The sequence below is a fragment of the Oncorhynchus mykiss genome, chromosome 3 (genome assembly GCF_057628025.1).
Source record: "Oncorhynchus mykiss isolate SJ-2025 chromosome 3, ASM5762802v1, whole genome shotgun sequence".
Taxonomy (NCBI): Eukaryota; Metazoa; Chordata; class Actinopteri; order Salmoniformes; family Salmonidae; genus Oncorhynchus; species Oncorhynchus mykiss.
The window spans coordinates 30,439,335-30,461,305 of NC_143024.1; the positions used below are offsets into that span (position 1 = coordinate 30,439,335).

At 43.6% G+C, this 21,971-nt stretch overlaps 1 protein-coding gene across 2 annotated transcripts; it reads left to right on the forward strand.

The window, feature by feature from the left end:
* Positions 1 to 396: 396 nt before the first annotated feature.
* Positions 397 to 21,841, forward strand: LOC110511188 (uncharacterized). 2 transcript variants are annotated; one of them, XM_021592202.3, is made up of 11 exons: positions 397 to 658; positions 1,057 to 1,249; positions 1,381 to 1,452; positions 1,536 to 1,612; positions 1,855 to 1,955; positions 3,325 to 3,441; positions 4,223 to 4,297; positions 18,055 to 18,193; positions 18,872 to 18,954; positions 19,083 to 19,179; positions 21,386 to 21,841. In XM_021592202.3, exons 1-11 carry the CDS (start codon positions 617 to 619, stop codon positions 21,551 to 21,553), a joined length of 1,164 nt encoding a protein of 387 aa, XP_021447877.3. In that variant the 5' UTR covers positions 397 to 616; the 3' UTR covers positions 21,554 to 21,841. The 2 variants fall into 2 exon arrangements, with proteins under 2 accessions (XP_021447877.3, XP_021447882.2); XM_021592207.3 differs by having other exon boundaries at positions 491 to 672.
* The last annotated feature ends 130 nt before the right edge of the window (positions 21,842 to 21,971 follow it).

Genomic DNA, 21,971 nt, shown 5'->3' on the forward strand with positions numbered 1-21,971 from the left:
GCTTTCCCGATTAGTCGTAGTGTAAGGACCACGCAACATGTTTACTTCGATATGATTGTTAGCCTATTGTATTAATGTTTACAAATAAAAGCCTATTATATCAATGTTTGCACATAAAAGCGTTTCCACTGACATTTCTCGCATAATTAATTTTACCGACACAAAAAGATCCCACCTTGTCTAGCGAATTTTGTTTTGTCGACATTTGGAAAGTTTGCCGAAAAATGTTCTGTTTCCATCAGGCTTGTCATATTAAAAAAAAAAAAATCGAACATACTTTACTAGCACACAATGTCTATCAAGCTTGTGACTCTACAAACGCGATGGATGCATTTGCAGTTTAGTTAGGTTGTGTTTTGTCCAATAGGAACACATGAATGACCATATCCCCATAATGCAGCAGCAAGACACTATGGAAAGTGAACATAGAACACTAATTTCTGCTGCAGTGTCGGCCCTGAGGTACAAGCATTGTCCTATTTCGGCGTCTGTACATTTCCAGGAAGTTCTAGTTAACGCGGTGCATTCATTCAATCCTGTGCATTTACGTCCCAATTTCAGCTAGTAGATCGATAGATAGTTTATACAATACTTTATTAAAACTTGACACTCAAAAATGCGCAGAAGGACAGACGGTCATGATAGGCCATACCAAAAGGTAGCTAAAAAAAGGTATCTACTGTGCTTCGATAGGCTGCTAATCTACTAGCAAGGTTAACTAGCGAGACAGAAATGTCAACACCACTACCATCTCCTCTCAGATGTTCGAATCAAACCGAACTAGCTAAGTACTACCACAAGGCATAGCTAGTAGTCTAGGTAATTGCTGTACCTAGCCCTGATATTACTATCTTCCATTAACGTTACACTGGTTACATGACTTAACTTACATGGGGACACAATGCTTTAGTTAAAGCCATACCAAGGCTCATTGCAGAGGCATTTTGATTGACACACATGGTTATGTAACTATGGCTTTCTGACATCTGTAACTGCTAGCTAGGTAGCTTATCCACACTTTGATATAACATGTAGATTATTATTCTCCTATGACAGACTGACAGACAGACTGCAGGTTCAGGAGAGACCAGTCAACAACAACAACATCGACCACAACAAGGGGCTAAAACGAGCAGGTGCTGGTCGACTGTTACCTCAGTTGGAAAATGTCTCCTCCTCATCATCCTCATCCCTCCCTTTCTGAACTATGCATCATTGCAAAGAGAGGGCCAACTGTTACTGCCAGAAGGTAACCTGCTGCAGACATGACATTCACTTTCCTCCCTCAACTTTATTCTTTAATGAGTACAGAAGGTCAATACAAACATTACATTATGATTAAGATTATCAGCATTGACTAATATGTATCTTTTTTTTCAGATGGTGAAATTATAGATATCGGTTTAGGTCAAAAGATGCACCTGATGTGCAAAGGACAAGGACAGCCAGTTGGTAAGTCTGCTAGTTTGCCAGAAATGTCAACACAACTCATCTCCTCTCAGATGTAAGCCCTAACTACTCTGTTTCCTGTGTAGTCATACTGGATGCCCCCACTGGTATGTCCTCTGACATCTGGTTCCATGTACAAGAGAACATTGCCCTGCTAACCAAGGTATGGAGAAATACAGCACATCGTTTCAGGCAACTCTGTTAATGATTCAACAGTTCTAGAAGGGTTTTATTTTTTCTGGTACAAACACATTTATGGACTACATTGCCTGACCAGAAGATGATTGTGTATGATATTATTGGAACCAGGAAAATATTTGCAATGTTTTTGTGACAACTGCTGATATGAAAAATGATTGAAAAAATACATTTGATTGATTGATTTTCCCATTTTCCCACCCACAGGTGTGCACTTATGACAGAGTGGGACTGGGGTTCAGTAAAAGAGTCCTGCAGAATGAAAGTACAGGGACGGAGAAAGTCTGGGGGATGTCAACCACTGGACGGTAAGCATCTTGTTTTCTCTATCCTGTCATTTTAAAGTTTTACGTATAAACTGCTTGTTATACTGCAATGTAAATTGTTAATATAAAGTGTTACCTAATAGGCCTCCCGAGTGGCGCAGAGGTCTAAGGCAGTGCTAGAAGCGTCACTACAGATCCGGGTTCGATACCGGGCTGTGTCGCAGCCGGCCGCGAGCAGGAGACCCATGGGGCGGCGCACAATTGGCCCAGCATCGTCCGGGTTATGGGAGGGTTTGGCCGGCCGGGATATCCTTGTCCCATCGCGCTGTAGCGACTCCTGTGGCGGGCCGGGCGCATGCACGCTGGCACGGTCGCCTAGGTGTACGGTGTTTCCTCCGACACATTGGTGCGGCTGGCTACCGGGTTAAGCGGGTAGTGGGTCAAGAAGCAGTGCGGCTTGGCAGGGTCGTGTTTCGGACGACGCACGGATCTCGACCTTCGCCTCTTCTCAAGTCCATACAGGAGTTGCAGCGATGAGATAAGACTGTAACTGGCAATTGGATATCACCAAATTGGGGAGAAAAGGGGGTAAAAAGTACCAAAACAATAGTGTTACCTAATAGTCTACTACTACAGTCAAGGTAACAGGTGTTTGATGCAAGTTATTCTAAAGCCTTGATTCTCAACAAGCACACACACCATTCCCTATCAGATTTAGTATTCCCCTTGGCTAAGCGCCATGTGGGGCCACCTCATGGATTGTCCAATCAGAGACATCGGGGTCCACTGCCCCACCATCTCCCTGCCTTTGGCTGACAAAGTATCGTGTTGTTGAGCATTAAATCTGTCTAAGTGATGGATGGATGTGGTTGTATGTGGACGGTCAGGTCAGCAGTCTCTGTTACCTTGGGATCTGCCCCAGGCTAACAGCAGAGCAGAGCAGGCAGCCGCCGTCTTCTGATACAAGCAATCAATTACCCAGAATTCAATAAGCTGGCAAGCTGAGGGTTTGATGACTGCAATCCTGTCTGCTCCCTGCTGCTGCAGTGAAACCTCTTCATCCCAGCCTCTTCCCTCCAATGTTGATTTATTAGTGTAAGAGACCCAACACAACAGATGGCTGTCTGTGGGGAGCTGCATTTCACCTGATGATGATGCTCCCTCTCTCTTTTTCTTTTGGATGATTTTCTGTTGGATCTATCCTGCTTTACAAGGCAAAGTAGCCAGGGGCTTCTTCCACTAGGCTACTTTACATTGGCTGATTTCAAGGGTTTCAATGGCAGTGTTTCTGTTGTTATGGTGTAGCTGCCGTCTTAGGGGTTGATGTGTTTTACTGTAAAAGCCCTTTGTGACAGCTGTGGTTGTAAAGACATACGTTTGATGAATTGATTGATGTCTTTTCCCCCTACAGAATGGTGGACAACCTCCACCGCCTCATCGGTTTAGCTGGTCTAGCCACGCCTCTCATCCTGGTGGGGTCTGAACTGGACACGCTCAACGCCAGGTTCTACAGCCATATCCATGACGCGTGAGTCTCCCTGCCCACCTAGCAACAGAATCTCAATGGAAAATATAGGCTAACTTGTTTCTTGTTGCCAAACTTGCCACAAGTCAAAATATATTGCGATCGCTTAGAGTGATAGGTTCACTCCAAAAGTTGGTCGATATGTTCATATCTCAAAAGTGGTTATGTAGATTCAGCTTTATGCCTCCATCCCAAATGAATGGGAAAGCTTTGCACAGTTTTTGACATTCTCACTTTCTCATCCCTGTTTGAGTTCCATCCTATTCCCTCTCACATTATTGACTACAGTAACTCCAGTACTTCAAAAGTATCATCACAATCTGTAGCTAGACTCAGCACTGCATCAAACCCAGGGACATCATAAATTCTCTACCCCCACTCCCCACAAACACCAATTTCTGAGAAACCTAGTGATTAACAGGAGCAGGGAGGGATCAGCCTCCCCCTCCTGGCCCGAGGTGAGCGATTTAGCGTTTCATCAGCCGTGATGTGCGGCAGTTAAGAGAGTAAATTAAGCGATGGTGAGAGGATGACATCTGCAGAACAAAATATATTCCCCCCTGGATGTGGTGATGGGGCCTGGGCCAATCCATCTGTCTGCCAGTGGGCCTAGAGCAGACAGACAGACAACCGGGGCAGAGACATCCTTCTCACACTCATTACGGATAGGACAGGAAAGGTATAGGGGATGGGCCAGAACGGACACTGGAGGCCCACTTTTTATTTCTCTCTCTTTCTGTGTCCTCTCTTTTTCTCATTGTGTTGTCTGTCCATCCGTCCTCAGGCAGGTGTCAGACCTTGTCCTTATTGATCCCATTCCAGAGGACATCTTTGAGGAGGACCAGTGGCAGAAGTACTGGTAAGTCACCTCGAGGAGGAACGGAGGAGCTGACGGGAGAAAGGAGGAGCAGAGTGAGTTAGTAGTACTGTGTTACTCAAGCCCTAGACTCCATCCATATTTGCTGTATGGATGGTGGATAGGATACACTGTAGTTGATTATCTTTGTTGGACAGGATGCAGCATTAACATGATTAATATGAGGCCAAAGGAACTCATTAGTAGATCCCACTCTCTTTCATCAGGAAGAAATGAGAGCGGAGAATTAGGGTGGGGGAGAGATGTCACACATTTTAATAATATGTCTATTTTTTCCCTATGCATGATTCATGTCAAGCTGTGGATAATGGACATATAACCCTATTCATATTCATTGTTCATAAATGGCCATATAGGAAAAAAGGATATTATGATAATCAGGCAGGACATTAGTGAAACTGTCAGTTATTCATAGTCATCAGTAAATAGCAGTGATTTACATAACAATATGGTAATATGCTGTAAAACAATACAGGTAAACACGTGAAAAGATGTAAGCTGAAATTAGTTTGACCCTAGCATTTACAATATTGCTTTTCTTTGTATCAATTGGAGGGTGAGTGCTACATGCTCCCCAAGCGTAATACCTTTTATCTTTGAACAACATTGTATTCAAAGTTATTATTCATGAACAAACACGTTCCATATGCTTTGCAAAAAACACATTAGTTATGCAAAATTCTTGTAACTTTTCCAAAAAGTTAGTCGAAGTTTTCCATAAATTGCGCTTGGAAGATTCCTGGAATAAGTAACGAATATGCAGGAAATCTGAGGATCCTCCAAACAGTGGGATTTCTGGAAAACGTGAATTGTAGGAAAGTTCCAGGGATTTTACGTCCCTAGTTTTGTCTGTTATTTCCCTCCACCAGCATCCCATTTGCTCCGTGGGGTTATATAACATTTCATTTCTTTAGTGAGATAAGAAATGAGTCGTTGAAAATGGCCTAATTTGTACGTGACTGTAAGTGGAGCCGTGTCATTTATCAGAGATATGTTTCCAATTATCCTCTGATTAATAGGCATTCATGTCATTTCCCTGCTGCCTAGCAGACTACAGTGTACTGGCTGGAGATCCAATTACCCTGCAACTTAGAAATCAACTGAGGAAAGGATTGCTGCATAAAGTACATTTATATTATTACTCTGATTTAGATAGAAAACAAGAAATATGAAAATGTAATATCAAGATTACTGAACCCATTTTTGTAGTTCTATCCAGAGTCACCGGAGTGTGTGTGTTTACATTCTTCAGAACATAACACAAGTACAACAACGTCTGATACAACTCAACATTCATACAACGTTCCACATTCGGCGTGGTGGTACCTGAGGAGTGCTGTAGTGTAGAGAGGAGACGGTATCAGCGAGGCTGCTCACTGCCTGGGCTCCAGGATTTACTCATCAAAGTCCTTCTCATTAACCACGGCACTCTCCCAAATTACTGCTGTTTTATCAGACAAAATGAATCGGCGCCGTCTCCTGAGAACTTCTCCTTTTTTCTGTATTATTTTATATGGACTTGAAAGTAGAGTGAGATGGAGGCTAGAGTTCGCTAGCCTTGAATCCAAACTGATATGCTCTATTTCACCATTGTCTCAGTTTGGATCCCAGGCTATATCTTTCCTATTGGTATTTCTCCTCTGAGGCTAGGAGCCAGAGATAATACTTCCTGATGAGAAATAAAGTCAGCAGAACGGCATGAGTTAGTGGAAGCCCCTCTGTCTAGCCATACAGATTGCATTCATTCAGGGACGTGGTTTTAGTTGGATCCCTACAGAATGAAGCGCATACAATCAGTTTGTTTTCTTTGCCCTGAAAATGGGTCTTGTGAAGTTGACCCAATTTTATATGTACTTTTATATGTACAGTGTCTTTGCGTTCCCACTTGATGATATATAGATTGCGTGGGGGTTTTCTGATAGTATAGTATTTAGCAGAATCACATAAGATCTGCAGTCAGTCAGCCCTACACTCTCCCTAAAGTCTACAGTAGACAATGGCCTACATGTAAATACAACACATTGTCATGAAGGCCAGATTCCTAATATCTACTGTAACAGTCAGTGTTTAGTGTTTTATATAGGAAGGAGATAGGGAACCGTAGATACCAGACTTCAGGAACCGTAGATACCAGAGTTTATAATTGCACCTCATAACGTGTGTGAGAGCCGGTGTTCATGTGTGTGTATTAGAGTTGGTGTATTACAGAATGAATTTGTCTCTGGAAAATATTGACTCCTATTTAATATAATCCAAAACAGGGGGAAGTATTCTATTTTAATGAGCTTGTCCTTATTGTTTGTTTAATGAGCGTTGCTTGATTGTCAAAACACCATTTTACTCTAGCTTTTCAAATGTGTTTACTCAAACTGAATCCTTTGCATCATGAAATCACTGGGGTATAACTATTTAGAAATAGGCTAATTGCATTCATGATGTTGCTTATTTTCCTTATTTCAGATATTCAGGACAGTTGTTTTCATGTTAGTATGAGCAACATCTGCCCTCTTCATAATATCAAGTAGAAGAAAAGGACAATGCTGGTTAAAGGTGAGAGGAAGATGGCTTAGTGTCCTAAGAAGGGGTTTACTTTAAAGGGTTAATGGTTGGTTAACCTGCAGGGACATTTTAAATGAGCAGAACCATAGGGTCAAAACAATGTGTCTGATGGTGTGGTGAAGGTGATAGAAGCCCCACCTGACTGGCTGTCTCTCAGCAGGCAGACATGAGCTACTGTACCAGTGGTGGGCATGGCCCAGCTGGGGGCGGTGGGCATGGACTGGGCATGGCCCAGCTGGTGTGGTATGTGGTGGGCCAACCTGGTCTGGTGGTGGATCAGTCTCACCTGTATGGAAACCTGATGGAGTTATGAGTCCAGATGGAGACTCCATATCACATCCAGCCAGGCCCCATTCATCATCTGATCCCTCATTAGTACCCTGGGCACACTGAGGAGACAGACGGTCTCAGACGGCCCTGGGCACACTGAGGAGACAGACGGTCTCAGACGGCCCTGGGCACACTGAGGAGACAGACGGTCTCAGACGGCCCTGGGCACACTGAGGAGACAGACGGTCTCAGACGGCCCTGGGCACACTGAGGATACAGACGGTCTCAGACGGTCCTGGGCACACTGAGGATACAGACGGTCTCAGACGGCTCTGGGCACACTGTGTGTGTGTTCCTGTTCATGTTTTTCTAACACCCCCCCCCCCCCCCTAGCCAGACCGTTAGCAGACAAAGGGAGGCAGAGATTACAGACAGACAGCAGTCCAGCCACTCTGCAGGCCAGGCTCCAAACCTCCCAACCCCTGTCATGGGGCACTCAGGGCCCAGATGACCCGCTTCACCAATGGGCTTTTGGAGTAGACAAGACTTGGTGGAGTGGACAGTAACACCAGGAAATATGACGCACTCTGTTAGGATATCGATTGACGATAATTGAAAAAACACTGACTGCGAGTGTGAATCTTTCAAGTGTGTGTGTGTGTGTGTGTGTGAGAGAGGGAGTGAGTGTGTGTTACTCTGCGACAGAGAATAGCTATGACTCCATTGAAACGTTTCCTATGTTTCTTTCTGCCTCTCAGCCTCTGCTAACTGTTAGAACAGCACAGCTCCCCAGAGACAAGCAGGAGAGTCAGGAACCCCAATTAATTGTAATTGGCACCGCTGTAAGCATAACTATTGTTGCTCCGTTCCACTAATGAAGCACGGCTGTCTCGGGCCCCCATGTATTTCCTCCACTAGAATCTATAGTATTGACTCAGGGAGGAAGGAATCGCTGCTGGCGCTGGCTGTTCTGGGCAGTACAACGGCTGTTCTGGGCAGTACAACACTGCCACACTGTGGCCAAGTGGGGAATTGCTATGTTGGTTTAATGTCTGCATTCATGTCTCTAGTTTCAGTAGTTGTTAATCTCAGGAAGAATGGCACTTTGATTTACAAATGTTCGCAGCTTGAATGTGACTGGAGTCGTGTATTAGACGTATTTCCAAGTAACACTACAAGGTAGCAATGAGAATAGTTCTACCTTCTGTTTGGTGTCACTGCGTGTCACAGGAATCTCCCCATTAATCACTTGTAGTTTTATATTGTACTATTTATTTTTGACACTTGTGTAATGAATCTCTGTTTTATACACCTGCAATTGTCCATATTTACTCCTGTAATAGTCTTTGTTCTGTTTCCTTTCTCTCCTGTAATAGTCCTTGTTCTGTTTCCTTTCTCTCCTGTAATAGTCCTTGTTCTGTTTCCTTTCTCTCCTGTAATAGTCCTTGTTCTGTTTCCTTTCTCTCCTGTAATAGTCCTTGTTCTGTTTTCTTTCTCTCCTGTAATAGTCCTTGTTCCGTTTTCTTTCTCTACTGTAATAGTCCTTGTTCCGTTTTCTCTTCTGTTTTCTCTCCTGTAATAGTCCTTGTTCTGTTTCATTTCTCTCCTGTAATAGTCCTTGTTCTGTTTCCTTTCTCTCCTGTAATAGTCCTTGTTCTGTTTCCTTTTTCTCCTGTAATAGTCCTTGTTCTGTTTCCTTTCTCTCCTGTAATAGTCCTTGTTCTGTTTCCTTTCTCTCCTGTAATAGTCCTTGTTCTGTTTCCTTTCTCTCCTGTAATAGTCCTTGTTCTGTTTTCTCTTCTGTTTTCTCTCCTGTAATAGTCCTTGTTCTGTCTTCTTTCTCTCCTGTAATAATCCTAGTTCTGTTTCCTTTCTCTCCTGTAATAGTCCTCGTTCTGTTTCCTTTCTCTCCTGTAATATTCCTTGTTCTGTTTTCTCTCCTGTAATAGTCATTATTCTGTTTTCTATCTCTCCTGTAATAGTCCTTGTTCTGTTTCCTTTCTCTCCTGTAATAGTCTTTGTTCTGTTTTCTTTCTCTCCTGTAATAGTCCTTGTTCTGTTTTCTCTTCTGTTTTCTCTCCTGTAATAGTCCTTTTTCTGTTTTCTCTTCTGTTTTCTCTCCTTTAATAGTCCTTGTTCTGTTTTCTCTTCTGTTTTCTCTCCTGTAATAGTCATTGTTCTGTCTTCTTTCTCTCCTGTAATAGTCCTTGTTCTGTTTCCTTTCTCTCCTGCAATAGTCCTTGTTCTGTTTCCTTTCTCTCCTGTAATAGTCCTTGTTCTGTTTTCTCTTCTGTTTTCTCCCCTGTAATAGTCCTTGTTCTGTCTTCTTTGTCTCCTGTAATAGTCCTTGTTCTGTTTTCTCTTCTGTTTTCTCTCCTGTAATAGTCCTTGTTCTGTTTTCTCTTCTGTTTTCTCTCCTTTAATAGTCCTTGTTCTGTTTCCTTTCTCTCCTGTAATAGTCCTTGTTCTGTTTCCTTTCTCTCTTGTAATAGTCCTTGTTCTGTTTCCTTTCTCTCTTGTAATAGTCCTTGTTCTGTTTCCTTTCTCTCCTGTAATAGTCCTTGTTCTGTTTCCTTTCTCTCCTGTAATAGTCCTTGTTTTGTTTCCTTTCTCTCTTGTAATAGTCCTCGTCCCGTTTCCTTTCTCTCCTGTAATAGTCCTTGTTCTGTTTCCTTTCTCTCCTGTAATAGTCCTTGTTCTGTTTCCTTTCTCTCCTGTAATAGTCCTTGTTCTGTTTTCTTTCTCTCCTGTAATTGTCCTTGTTCTGTTTTCTCTTCTGTTTTCTCTCTTGTAATAGTCCTTGTTCTGTTTCCTTTCTCTCCTGTAATAGTCCTTGTTCTGTTTCATTTCTCTCCTGTAATAGTCCTTGTTCTGTTTTCTCTTCTGTTTTCTCTCCTGTAATAGTCCTTGTTCTGTCTTCTTTCTCTCCTGTAATAATCCTTGTTCTGTTTCCTTTCTCTCCTGTAATAGTCCTCGTTCTGTTTCCTTTCTCTCCTGTAATATTCCTTGTTCTGTTTTCTCTCCTGTAATAGTCATTATTCTGTTTTCTATCTCTCCTGTAATAGTCCTTGTTCTGTTTCCTTTCTCTCCTGTAATAGTCTTTGTTCTGTTTTCTTTCTCTCCTGTAATAGTCCTTGTTCTGTTTTCTCTTCTGTTTTCTCTCCTGTAATAGTCCTTTTTCTGTTTTCTCTTCTGTTTTCTCTCCTTTAATAGTCCTTGTTCTGTTTTCTCTTCTGTTTTCTCTCCTGTAATAGTCATTGTTCTGTCTTCTTTCTCTCCTGTAATAGTCCTTGTTCTGTTTCCTTTCTCTCCTGCAATAGTCCTTGTTCTGTTTCCTTTCTCTCCTGTAATAGTCCTTGTTCTGTTTTCTCTTCTGTTTTCTCCCCTGTAATAGTCCTTGTTCTGTCTTCTTTGTCTCCTGTAATAGTCCTTGTTCTGTTTTCTCTTCTGTTTTCTCTCCTGTAATAGTCCTTGTTCTGTTTTCTCTTCTGTTTTCTCTCCTTTAATAGTCCTTGTTCTGTTTCCTTTCTCTCCTGTAAAAGTCCTTGTTCTGTTTCCTTTCTCTCTTGTAATAGTCCTTGTTCTGTTTCCTTTCTCTCCTGTAATAGTCATTATTCTGTTTTCTATCTCTCCTGTAATAGTCCTTGTTCTGTTTCCTTTCTCTCCTGTAATAGTCTTTGTTCTGTTTTCTTTCTCTCCTGTAATAGTCCTTGTTCTGTTTTCTCTTCTGTTTTCTCTCCTGTAATAGTCCTTTTTCTGTTTTCTCTTCTGTTTTCTCTCCTTTAATAGTCCTTGTTCTGTTTTCTCTTCTATTTTCTCTCCTGTAATAGTCATTGTTCTGTCTTCTTTCTCTCCTGTAATAGTCCTTGTTCTGTTTCCTTTCTCTCCTGCAATAGTCCTTGTTCTGTTTCCTTTCTCTCCTGTAATAGTCCTTGTTCTGTTTTCTCTTCTGTTTTCTCCCCTGTAATAGTCCTTGTTCTGTCTTCTTTGTCTCCTGTAATAGTCCTTGTTCTGTTTTCTCTTCTGTTTTCTCTCCTGTAATAGTCCTTGTTCTGTTTTCTCTTCTGTTTTCTCTCCTTTAATAGTCCTTGTTCTGTTTCCTTTCTCTCCTGTAATAGTCCTTGTTCTGTTTCCTTTCTCTCTTGTAATAGTCCTTGTTCTGTTTCCTTTCTCTCTTGTAATAGTCCTTGTTCTGTTTCCTTTCTCTCCTGTAATAGTCCTTGTTCTGTTTCCTTTCTCTCCTGTAAAAGTCCTTGTTTTGTTTCCTTTCTCTCTTGTAATAGTCCTCGTCCTGTTTCCTTTCTCTCCTGTAATAGTCCTTGTTCTGTTTCCTTTCTCTCCTGTAATAGTCCTTGTTCTGTTTCCTTTCTCTCCTGTAATAGTCCTTGTTCTGTTTTCTTTCTCTCCTGTAATTGTCCTTGTTCTGTTTTCTCTTCTGTTTTCTCTCCTGTAATAGTCCTTGTTCTGTTTTCTCTTCTGTTTTCTCTCCTGTAATAGTCCTTGTTCTGTCTTCTTTCACTCCTGTAATAGTCCTTGTTCTGTTTCCTTTCTCTCCTGTAATAGTCCTTGTTCTGTTTCATTTCTCTCCTGTAATAGTTCTTGTTCTTTCTTTGTCTCCTGTAATAGTCATTGTTCTGTTTTCTCTCCTGTAATAGTCCTTGTTCTGTCTTCTTTGTCTCCTGTAATAGTCATTGTTCTGTTTTCTCTCCTGTAATAGTCCTTGTTCTGTCTTCTTTCTCTCCTGTAATAGTCCTTGTTCTGTTTTCTCTCCTGTAATAGTCATTGTTCTGTTTTCTTCCTCTCCTGTAATAGTCCTTGTTCTGTTTTCTTTCTCTCGTGTAATAGTCCTTGTTCTGTTTTCTCTTCTGTTTTCTCTCGTGTAATAGTCCTTGTTCTGTTTTCTCTTCTGTTTTCTCTCCTGTAATAGTCCTTGTTCTGTTTTCTCTTCTGTTTTCTCTCCTGTAATAGTCCTTGTTCTGTCTTCTTTCTCTCCTGTAATAGTCCTTGTTTCGTTTTCTCTTCTGTTTTCTCTCCTGTAGTAGTCCGTTTTCTCTCCTACTCGTGTAATAGTTGCAGGTTGATATTTATTTTCATGAATCTTGCCCAGGAGGCAGAACTGACCCATTTCCACTAGATGGGCCAGCTGCAAAGTTAAAATTGGTCATATCGTAAAAATATCTGAAAACCACAATGTGCTTTTTGGATGTAATTTAAGATCAGGGTTAGACATTATGCTTAACAGTGTGGTTAGGGTTATGTTTAAAATAAGAATGTATGAATTTGTGGCTGTGCCAGCTAGTGACCACTCTGCAGAGTTGCCTCCAGGGCAAGATTCATGACAATAAAATGCCAACCTGCTTAATAATCCATGTTCTATGTTCTCTGCTACTCGTGTAATAGTCCATGTTCTGTGTTCTATGTTCTCTGCTACTCGTGTAATAGTCCATGTTCTGGGTTCTATGTTCTCTGCTACTCGTGTAATAATCCATGTTCTGGGTTCTATGTTCTCTGCTACTCATGTAATAGTCCATGTTCTGGGTTCTATGTTCTCTGCTACTCGTGTAATAGTCCATGTTCTGGGTTCTATGTTCTCTGCTACTCGTGTAATAGTCCATGTTCTGGGTTCTATGTTCTCTGCTACTTGTGTAATAGACCATGAACTGGGTTCTATGTTCTCTGCTACTCGTGTAATAGTCCATGTTCTGGGTTCTATGTTCTCTGTTATTCGTGTAATAGTCCATGTTCTGGGTTCTAACCTACATAACAGTCCTTTTTTCTGTGTTCTAATGTAATTGTCCATGTTCTGTGTTCTCTCCTAGTCATGTAATAGAACATGTTCTACTGATGTAATAGTCTGTTTTGTCCGTGAGCTCCCTCTCAGGTAATGGAGGCCCTGCATATGGAATGACATGCTAATGAGGCAGGGCCCTCTTATCTTGTCGGGGGGCCAAATTCCGACAGTGAATTGCGACAGTTGTAACAAAAGTAACAGAGCGTCTATTCAGCCTGCACTAATCCAGATGGGAAAGTCAAACAGCAGAAAGTCCGCCGCACAAACTCATTTCATCACGTTATTCATTTAGATATTGCCTTGCCGCTCCTGAGGAGGAAGGGGAAAGAAGAGCCCTCTGAAATGACCAACATGGCTGAGGTGTTTTGCTCTACATGGTTCCTCCACTCCCTCTCCCCTCTTATCGCCTTAATTCATCCCGCCAATCTGGGCTGTCTTTACCCGCTAAATTTCCCTTTGACACGCATGCCTTCCCTCGCATAATCCTCCCTCCCGGGCAGAATTAAAAATTGAGAAAAAGAGGAGGGAATAGGAAGGGACAGGACAGGTGGCTGGAGAATCCTTGAAATAATGCCACAGACAGACAGCAATGATTTGACCAGATTCAAACAGGGGCTGATAGAGTTTTTATGGAGAGGAAAAGGTGACAGGTGGAAATGTGTGGAGACAGAGAAGTCCCTAAAGAGCCAGGTTATAAGAGTCCCTTCTAAATTGTGGGGCGAGAATGACTTCAGGTGTCGAAATAGTGGCAAGGAAGATGATAGAATGTCTGATTTGAAGAAAAAAAATGGTCTGTGAAAGGCTGAAATTGGGAAAGGTAGCAGCAACTATTTCCCTGCCTGCTGCCACCATTAAACTTTTGTCTATTTTTGACTTCTTCCTACCAGCCCTGCTACCATGCAGCCATTAGGGGTCCGGCGTTGCCATCAGCCATTTTGGTTGGTTGCTGTGTAGCAGGTAGAACGTCCCATTGACTGGAAGACTGTTAGCATTTGTATCTCCAAATACCTGAGCACTAATCAGGTTACAGCCTCGTCTAGACATCAGGTTACAGCCTCGTCTAGACATCAGGTTACAGCCTCGTCTAGACATCAGGTTACAGCCTCGTCTAGACATCAGGTTACAGCCTCGTCCAGACATCAGGTTACAGCCTCGTCTAGATATCAGGTTACAGCCTCGTCTAGACATCAGGTTACAGCCTCGTCTAGACATCAGGTTACAGCCTCGTCTAGACATCAGGTTACAGCCTCGTCTAGACATCAGGTTACAGCCTTTTAAGGATTTACATCCTTTGACAAAGTTTCATATCTCAACACGTGGGAAATAAGCCAATGTCAATTAGAGGTGAAGGCTGTGGGGTGAGCACCATGGGTCGGGGGGTGAACTCTAGGTTGGGGCCTGACTGGAGGCTGTGGGTCTGACTAGGACTGTGGGGTGGGCTGAGGCCTGGCTGGAGGCTGTGGGTCTGACTAGGACTGTGGGGTGGGCTGAGGCCTGGCTGGAGGCTGTGGGACTGACTAGCACTGTGGGGTGGGCTGAGGCCTGGCTGGAGGCTGTGGGTCTGACTAGCACTGTGGGGTGGGCTGAGGCCTGGCTGGAGGCTGTGGGTCTGACTCGCACTGTGGGGTGGGCTGAGGCCTGGCTGGAGGCCTGGCTGGAGGCTGTGGGTCTGACTAGCACTGTGAGGTGGGCTGAGGCCTGGCTGGAGGCTGTGGGTCTGACTAGCACTGTGGGGTGGGCTGGAGGCCTGGCTGGAGACTGTGGGTCTGATTAGCACTGTGAGATGGGCTGAGGCCTGGCTGGAGGCTGTGGGTCTGACTAGCACTGTGGGGTGGGCTGGAGGCCTGGCTGGAGGCCTGGCTTGAGGCCTGGCTGGAGGCCTGGCTGGAGGCTGTGGGTCTGACTAGCACTGTGGGCTGGGGCTGAGGCCTGGCTGGAGGCTGTGGGCCTAGCAGTTGGGTGAGGGCTGTGGGGATAGCTGTGAGGTTCAGAGCTGTGGGGTGGGTGAGCTGAGAGCTAGGGCTGGGGGTGCACTGAGGGCAAGGGCTCAGGACTGTGGGTGGGTGGGCTGCACACTAGGGGTGGCAGAGGGGGGCAGCTGTGAGGCGGACCTCACTATTGATTGGGCTCTGCAGGCTGAGACCAGCCAATTCGAAGCACCAGTGAGCCGAGACCGATTGGCCCTCCTGAGTTACAAAATCCCTGCGCAGCTTTCCTCATTTGTCCCAAAAAATATCTCTCATTCTCTCCTGTCAAAACGTCTGTTAGAGAAAGTTTGGAATTTTGGCTGAAAATACATATTTATTAATATCATATTTATAATGAATATTCCCAATAGGTCTGTTTTTAAACCGATGCGACATTGTCTGTATGTAACACTGCTGTAACCAAGATTGTTCAGAATAAACACATCGCTATGATGTTGTAGGTGAAACTAAGGTCAAAGACTCTGCTAGCATCATCTCTCCCCTGCAATCTCTCAGTTTAGAGGGCTTATTGCTGCTGGCCTAAAGAACAGTGTAACAGCCTAAAGAACAGTGAAACACAGCCTAAAGAACAGTGAAACACAGCCTAAAGAACAGTGAAACACAGCCTAAAGAACAGTGAAACACAGCCTAAAGAACAGTGACACCCATCCTAAAGAACAGTGAAACACAGCCTAAAGAACAGTGTGAAACAGCCTAAAGAACAGTGTGAAACAGCCTAAAGAACAGTGAAAACCATCCTAAAGAACAGTGTGAAACAGCCTAAAGAACAGTGAAACCCATCCTAAAGAACAGTGTGAAACAGCCTAAAGAACAGTGAAACACAGCCTAAAGAACAGTGAAACCCATCCTAAAGAACAGTGAAACACAGCCTAAAGAACAGTGACACCCATCCTAAAGAACAGTGACACCCATCCTAAAGAACAGTGAAACAGTGAAACCCATCCTAAAGAACAGTGAAACCCATCCTAAAGAACAGTGAAACCCATCCTAAAGAACAGTGTGAAACAGCCTAAAGAACAGTGAAACACAGCCTAAAGAACAGTGTAACACAGCCTAAAGAACAGTGTAACACAGCCTAAAGAACAGTGACACCCATCCTAAAGAACAGTGAAACCCATCCTAAAGAACAGTGAAACCCATCCTAAAGAACAGTGTAACACAGCCTAAAGAACAGTGAAACACAGCCTAAAGAACAGTGTAACACAGCCTAAAGAACAGTGTAACACAGCCTAAAGAACAGTGTAACACAGCCTAAAGAACAGTGTAACACAGCCTAAAGAACAGTGTAACACAGCCTAAAGAACAGTGTAACACAGCCTAAAGAACAGTGAAACACAGCCTAAAGAACAGTGAAACACAGCCTAAAGAACAGTGAAACACAGCCTAAAGAACAGTGTAACACAGCCTAAAGAACAGTGAAACACAGCCTAAAGAACAGTGAAACACAGCCTAAAGAACAGTGTAACACAGCCTAAAGAACAGTGAAACACAGCCTAAAGAACAGTGTAACACAGCCTAAAGAACAGTGTAACACAGCCTAAAGAACAGTGTAACACAGCCTAGCCCAGGGCTGTTTTCTAATCATACTCCATTCTTTTCAGTATTGAGATTTCATTTGGAGATAATTTCATAACAGGATTTTAAATCCATTTAAATGATTGTCTGTTAAAGGAAGAGTCATGCAATTACACTGAACAAAAATATAAACGCAACATGCAACAATTTTACTGAGTTACAGTTCATACAAGGAAATCAGTCAATTGAAATAAATTCATTAGGGCCTAGTCTATGGATTTCACATGACTGGGAATACAGATACCTTAAAAAGGCAGAAAACCAGTCAGTATTTGGTGTGACCACCATTTGTCTCATGCAGCGCAAAACATCTCCTTCGCATAGAGTTGATCAGGCTGTTGATTATGGCCTGTGGAATGTTGTCCCACTCCTCTTCAATGTCTGTGCAAAGTTGCTGGATACTGGGTGGGAACAGGAAGCCAGAGCATCACAAACATGCTCAATGGGTGGCTATGCAGGCAATGGAAGAACAGGGACTTTTTCAGCTTCCAGGAATTGTGTACAGATCCTTGTGACATTGGGCCATGCATTATCATGCTGAAACATGAGGTGATGGAGGGGGATGAATGGCACGACAATGGGCCTCAGGATCTCATCACGGTATCTCTGCATTCAAATTGCCATTGTATTTGTTGTCCGTAGCTTATACATGCTCTTACCATAACCCCACAGACACCATGGGGTACTCTGTTCAACGTTGACATCAGCAAACTGCTCTCCCACACAACGCCATACACACTGTCTACCATCTGCCTGGGACAGTTGAAACGGGGATTCATCTGGTAAGAGCACACTTCTCCAGCATGCCAGTGGTCATCGAAGGTTAGCATTTGCCCACTGAAGTTGGTTAAGACGCCAAACTGCATTCAGGGCAAGATCCTGGTGAAGATGACGAGCACGCAGATGAGCTTCCCTGAGACGGTTTCTGACAGTTTTAAAAAATTGTACGTTCCCTCAACTTGAGACAACTGTGGCATTGTGTTGAGTGACAACTGCACATTTTAGAGTGGCCCTTTATTGTTCCCAGCGTAAGGTGCACCTGCGTAATGTTCATGTTTAATCAGCTTCTTGATTATCTTGGCAAAGGAGAAATATTCACTAACAGGGATGTAAACACATTTGTGCACAGAATTTGAGAGAGAAAAGCTTTTTGTGCGTATGGACCATTTCTGGGATTTTTTATTTCAGCTCATGAAACATGGGACCAACACTTTACATGTTGTGGTTATATTTCTGTTCAGTGTATATCAAGAAATGTTTTGCAGTTAGGTTTTCAAATATATTGAATTTGGCCATTGGTGCACAATAAAAAAGTAAAAAGCATGACGTCTCTGAGTCAGGTAGTTGTTGGAATGGTGTTGCTAAGCTTTTCATTCCTGACAGTCTGATATTGTGTATTGTGTGTTTGTCTCTAGGTACTGTGTGTGTGTGTGTTTGTTGTGTATTTGTCTCTATAGGTACATGTTGTTGTGTTCTGTGTCTCTATAGTTAGTCACATGTTGTTGTGTTCTGTGTCTCTATAGTTAGTCACATGTTGTTGTGTTCTGTGTCTGTAGGTACAGTCAGCGGGTACCATCCCTCCAAGCCATGCAATTCTCAGCTGCCACAGGCATCAGCCGCATCCTTATCATTCTGGGGCTGCTAAAGCCCGCCATCATGGGGGACAACATCGCTGAAGACCTCATACAGAGACAGGTGAGTCTGACTGAAACATCGCTGAAGACCTCATACAGAGACAGGTGAGTCTGACTGAAACATTGCTGAGGTCAGACTCAGGTGTCAGGTCCATCTTAAAGACCAAATTAACATATCTGGGGTCAGGTCAACAGCTCGTATGTTCTCTGTCTTATGTCTTATTTTTAAACCATGCGTTTGAATGTGATTGTAATGTGCCTCAATATACCTGCTGACCCCACAAATGAAATTCCCTACTCTGTTATTGGGCAGGAGGAGGTGTTCAGGTGTGATGGTCCAACCTTGTTGTGTTGGAGAACAATCTCTAACATAGCCACATGATGGAGCTAGCTAGTGGTGGAGTAATGATCGTTCCTCAGAAGGAGGGGAGAGGGAGAGAGAGAGAGGGGGAGGAAAATAAACTGTGGCTTGATAACTGCTCTAGGTTAAAGTCTGAACGGTTTGTTAAAATATCTTGATTCTATATCCTAGGACCCACTTTTTGATAGCAACAGAGATGGACTTTTTTCAGCTTTTGAAATATTTCAGTTACCAAGGAGTTAAGGACATCAAGTGAGTCATTTTGCTTAAATTGTAGGAAAAGAGGAAGATTTGGAGAGAGACAGGTGAAGGGTATAATGCGTACACACTTACTTTCAGGCCACGGTCCAATGTTATCATATGTCTTTGTGTTCTCAGAAGTACCTCCTCAGTAACCCCGCCCACCAGAGCAGTGCTGTAGATGAACATTTTTTCCTGAATGAAAGTGCCTCTCAAGTCAGGTGAGACCAACATACAGTACATGTGAATGTAATATCAATCATTTTGGATATGCTCTACAGTAGATAACGCAAGTGTAAAAGCAAACTTGTTTTGAGATTTTGTATGTAATGTTTTGATAATTTTTCAGGGAAATCTCCAAATTCAAACCCCTCTCCAGTAGGACTTCTGTGAGTGTGATTATTGGGGATTCTTTCGATGAGCAAATTCCTGCTCCTCTAAACCAAGTGAGTAGTGTACAATCTTCCTCCCTCCATTAGTCTGTCTAGTGGCTAGCCCAATTACATTTTTCAATCTTCACCCTGAAGTGTGCACTCATGGGTAGGGTTGAAAAAATCCTAGAACTTTCAAGGTAGCAGGTAGCTGGCTATTCAGCCGCCTGATGGTCTGGGGCTAGAAGCTATTGGCCAGTCTGTTAGTTTAGGCCATGAAGCTCCTTTACTGCCTGCATCTGAGTCGTGGTTCGGTGGCTGAGGTCCCCGATGATCTTCTTGGCCTTTCTGCGACACTTTGCAGGCCATGTGCATCCAATGGAGCGCTCGGCTTAGCAAACCAACCTCTGTAGTGCCTTGCGGTCAGCGGTGGTGTAGTTTCTGTACCAGGCTGTGATGCTGACCAACAGTATGCTCTCGATGGTGTTCCTGTAGAACACTGAGGGTCCTCGGGGACAGACCAAATTTCTTCAGCCTCCGGAGGTTAAAGAGTCGTGCCTTCTTCACCACGGTGTCCGTGTGGTTTGACCATTTCAACTCCTCAGAGATCTTGACGTTTTTGGCCGTCTCCACAGCGGGACCGTTGATGAGAATGTGGGCGTGCCCAGCTTGGTTCCTCCTGAAGTCCACAATCACCTCTTTGCTGACGTTGAGGGAGGGGTTGTTTACCTGGCACCACACCGTCAGAGTGCCTACCTCCTCCCTGTAGGCCATCTCGTCTTTTTTGGTAATCAGTCCTACTACTGTCGTGTCATCAGCAAACTTGATGATGGAGTTGGAACTGTGTGAGGGTCACACAGTCGTTGGTGTACAGGGAGAACAGGAGGGGACTAAGACGCACCCTTGTGATGACGATCAGTGTGGAGGAGGTAATGTTGCATAAATTCACCACCTTGGGGCGGCCTGTCAGGAAGTCCAGGACCCAGTTGCATAGGGAGGAGTTAAGCCCAGGGCTGTGAGCTCAGAGGGTGCTATGGAATTGAAGGCAGAGTTGAACAGCAACAAAACATATTCCAGTCCACGTGATCACAACAGTCTTGAAGCATGGATTATGATTGGTCAGACCTGTCTTGTACAGACCTGGCCACCGGAACTTTCCTCTTGAGTCTTTGTTTGTAGGTGGGGAAGAGCAAAATGGAGTCGTGGTCAGATTTACCGAAAGGAAGGTTGGGGGTGGCCTTATAACCGTGTCGAAAAGGTGTGTAGCAATGGTACAGCGTAGAATCTACGCCAGTTGGACAGTCAATGTCTTGATAGTAATTTGGGAGCACGGTTCTCCACGACAATGAACGCTGCCTCTGGGTACTTGGTCTCCAGTTTATTCAGGGTCCAATGAAGACCTTTGAGATTTTTTTTGGTGTCAGTTCAGGGCAGGATGTACACAGAAGTAGTGATAATCCCTGAAAACTCTCTTGGATGGTAAAAATAGTGACATTTGATGACCAAGTATTCCAAGTCGTGAGTGCAGAAGCTTGCAAGTTTCGGTAAGTGTTCCCTATCGCACTACTTGTTATTGGTCATAAAACAGAGCCCTCTGCCTTTGTTCTTGCCAGAGAGAGCCCTCTTCCTATCCGCTCGATGAACTGTCAAACGCGCTGGTTGTATATAATCTGTTTGGATGTCGGAGGAAAAACAGAGTATGTTGCAGAATCATACTCCCTCTGAAAGGAGATCCTCGCTCTGAGTTTATTCACTAATGAGCATTGGAGAGTAATATGCTTGGTAATGGAGGACGGGTCACCCAGCGTCTCAATGTCATTAAGACCCTCCCCCACGTCTGCCTCTCCATCGGTGGCTTTATTTCCTGCTATCCGATAGGACTCCCAAGGCAACCCGGCGCCTCACCAAAGAATCTAGACCATTGTTTCGCTATCTCTGGGAATTCGTGAAGGTTGGGTGGACGGTGACTACCCAGAGATTCATATTCCAATAGTTCTACCTGGGGGGGTATGAAGTGATGCACAAAACAACTGAGTAAGAACATTTTAGAAAATCACTAGAAATAGTAGAAACCTGCAATGTTTTGTAGCTCGAGGTGATGCTCCACTCATTGCTGCCGTCTTAGCCAACGCCTGCACTAGTTCAGGGGGACTGCACAGTGCACACTTCGGGGAGAAAGGGGATGGATGGAATTGGGATGATGCATATTGACTGTTTCTCACAGGGCCCTCAAACTCTTACTCAAATGAACATTGACTGACTGTCTGTGCTTCCATATCAGGTGGTGGCCCAGCTTCAGAAGACGTTACTGGAGCAGACTTACCCCTCGGCCAACCAGATCCATGTTAAAGGAGGGGACCGCAGGATGATCTACAAGAGGCCGTCTGTTGTTAGCAAACACCTGTGGAAGCTGGTGTCCCAACGGCAGTCCAAACAGCAGAGCCAATAACGATAGAGATCTATAGAAGACATCTAGTTCATATGCTCTAATTTCAAGGTTTGAATTCTGTGCCAGTGACACACTGATTCTGCTGCCAAATGTCTCAACTACACTCACAACTGGAAGATGAAGTCACGTCACAGAGGTTCCTTGTTTCTTTTTTTCAGGGATGATTTTTTGACTGGAATGTACTTGACATGTGTATGTCCACACATGAAACCAATTTTTTTTGTATACTTTATTACAAATATCAGACCGTTTTGCCTTAATGCTTGTAAATAAATACAGTCTTCTGAATTTGTATCTGTGTGTTAACTCTACTATCTTTCTGGGATCTATTCAGTCTGTAAAGCTGCAGCGTTACAGATCCCATGATAGAATGTAAAGGTGACGGTGTAAAAGTAATTTCCGATTGAGCCGACATATG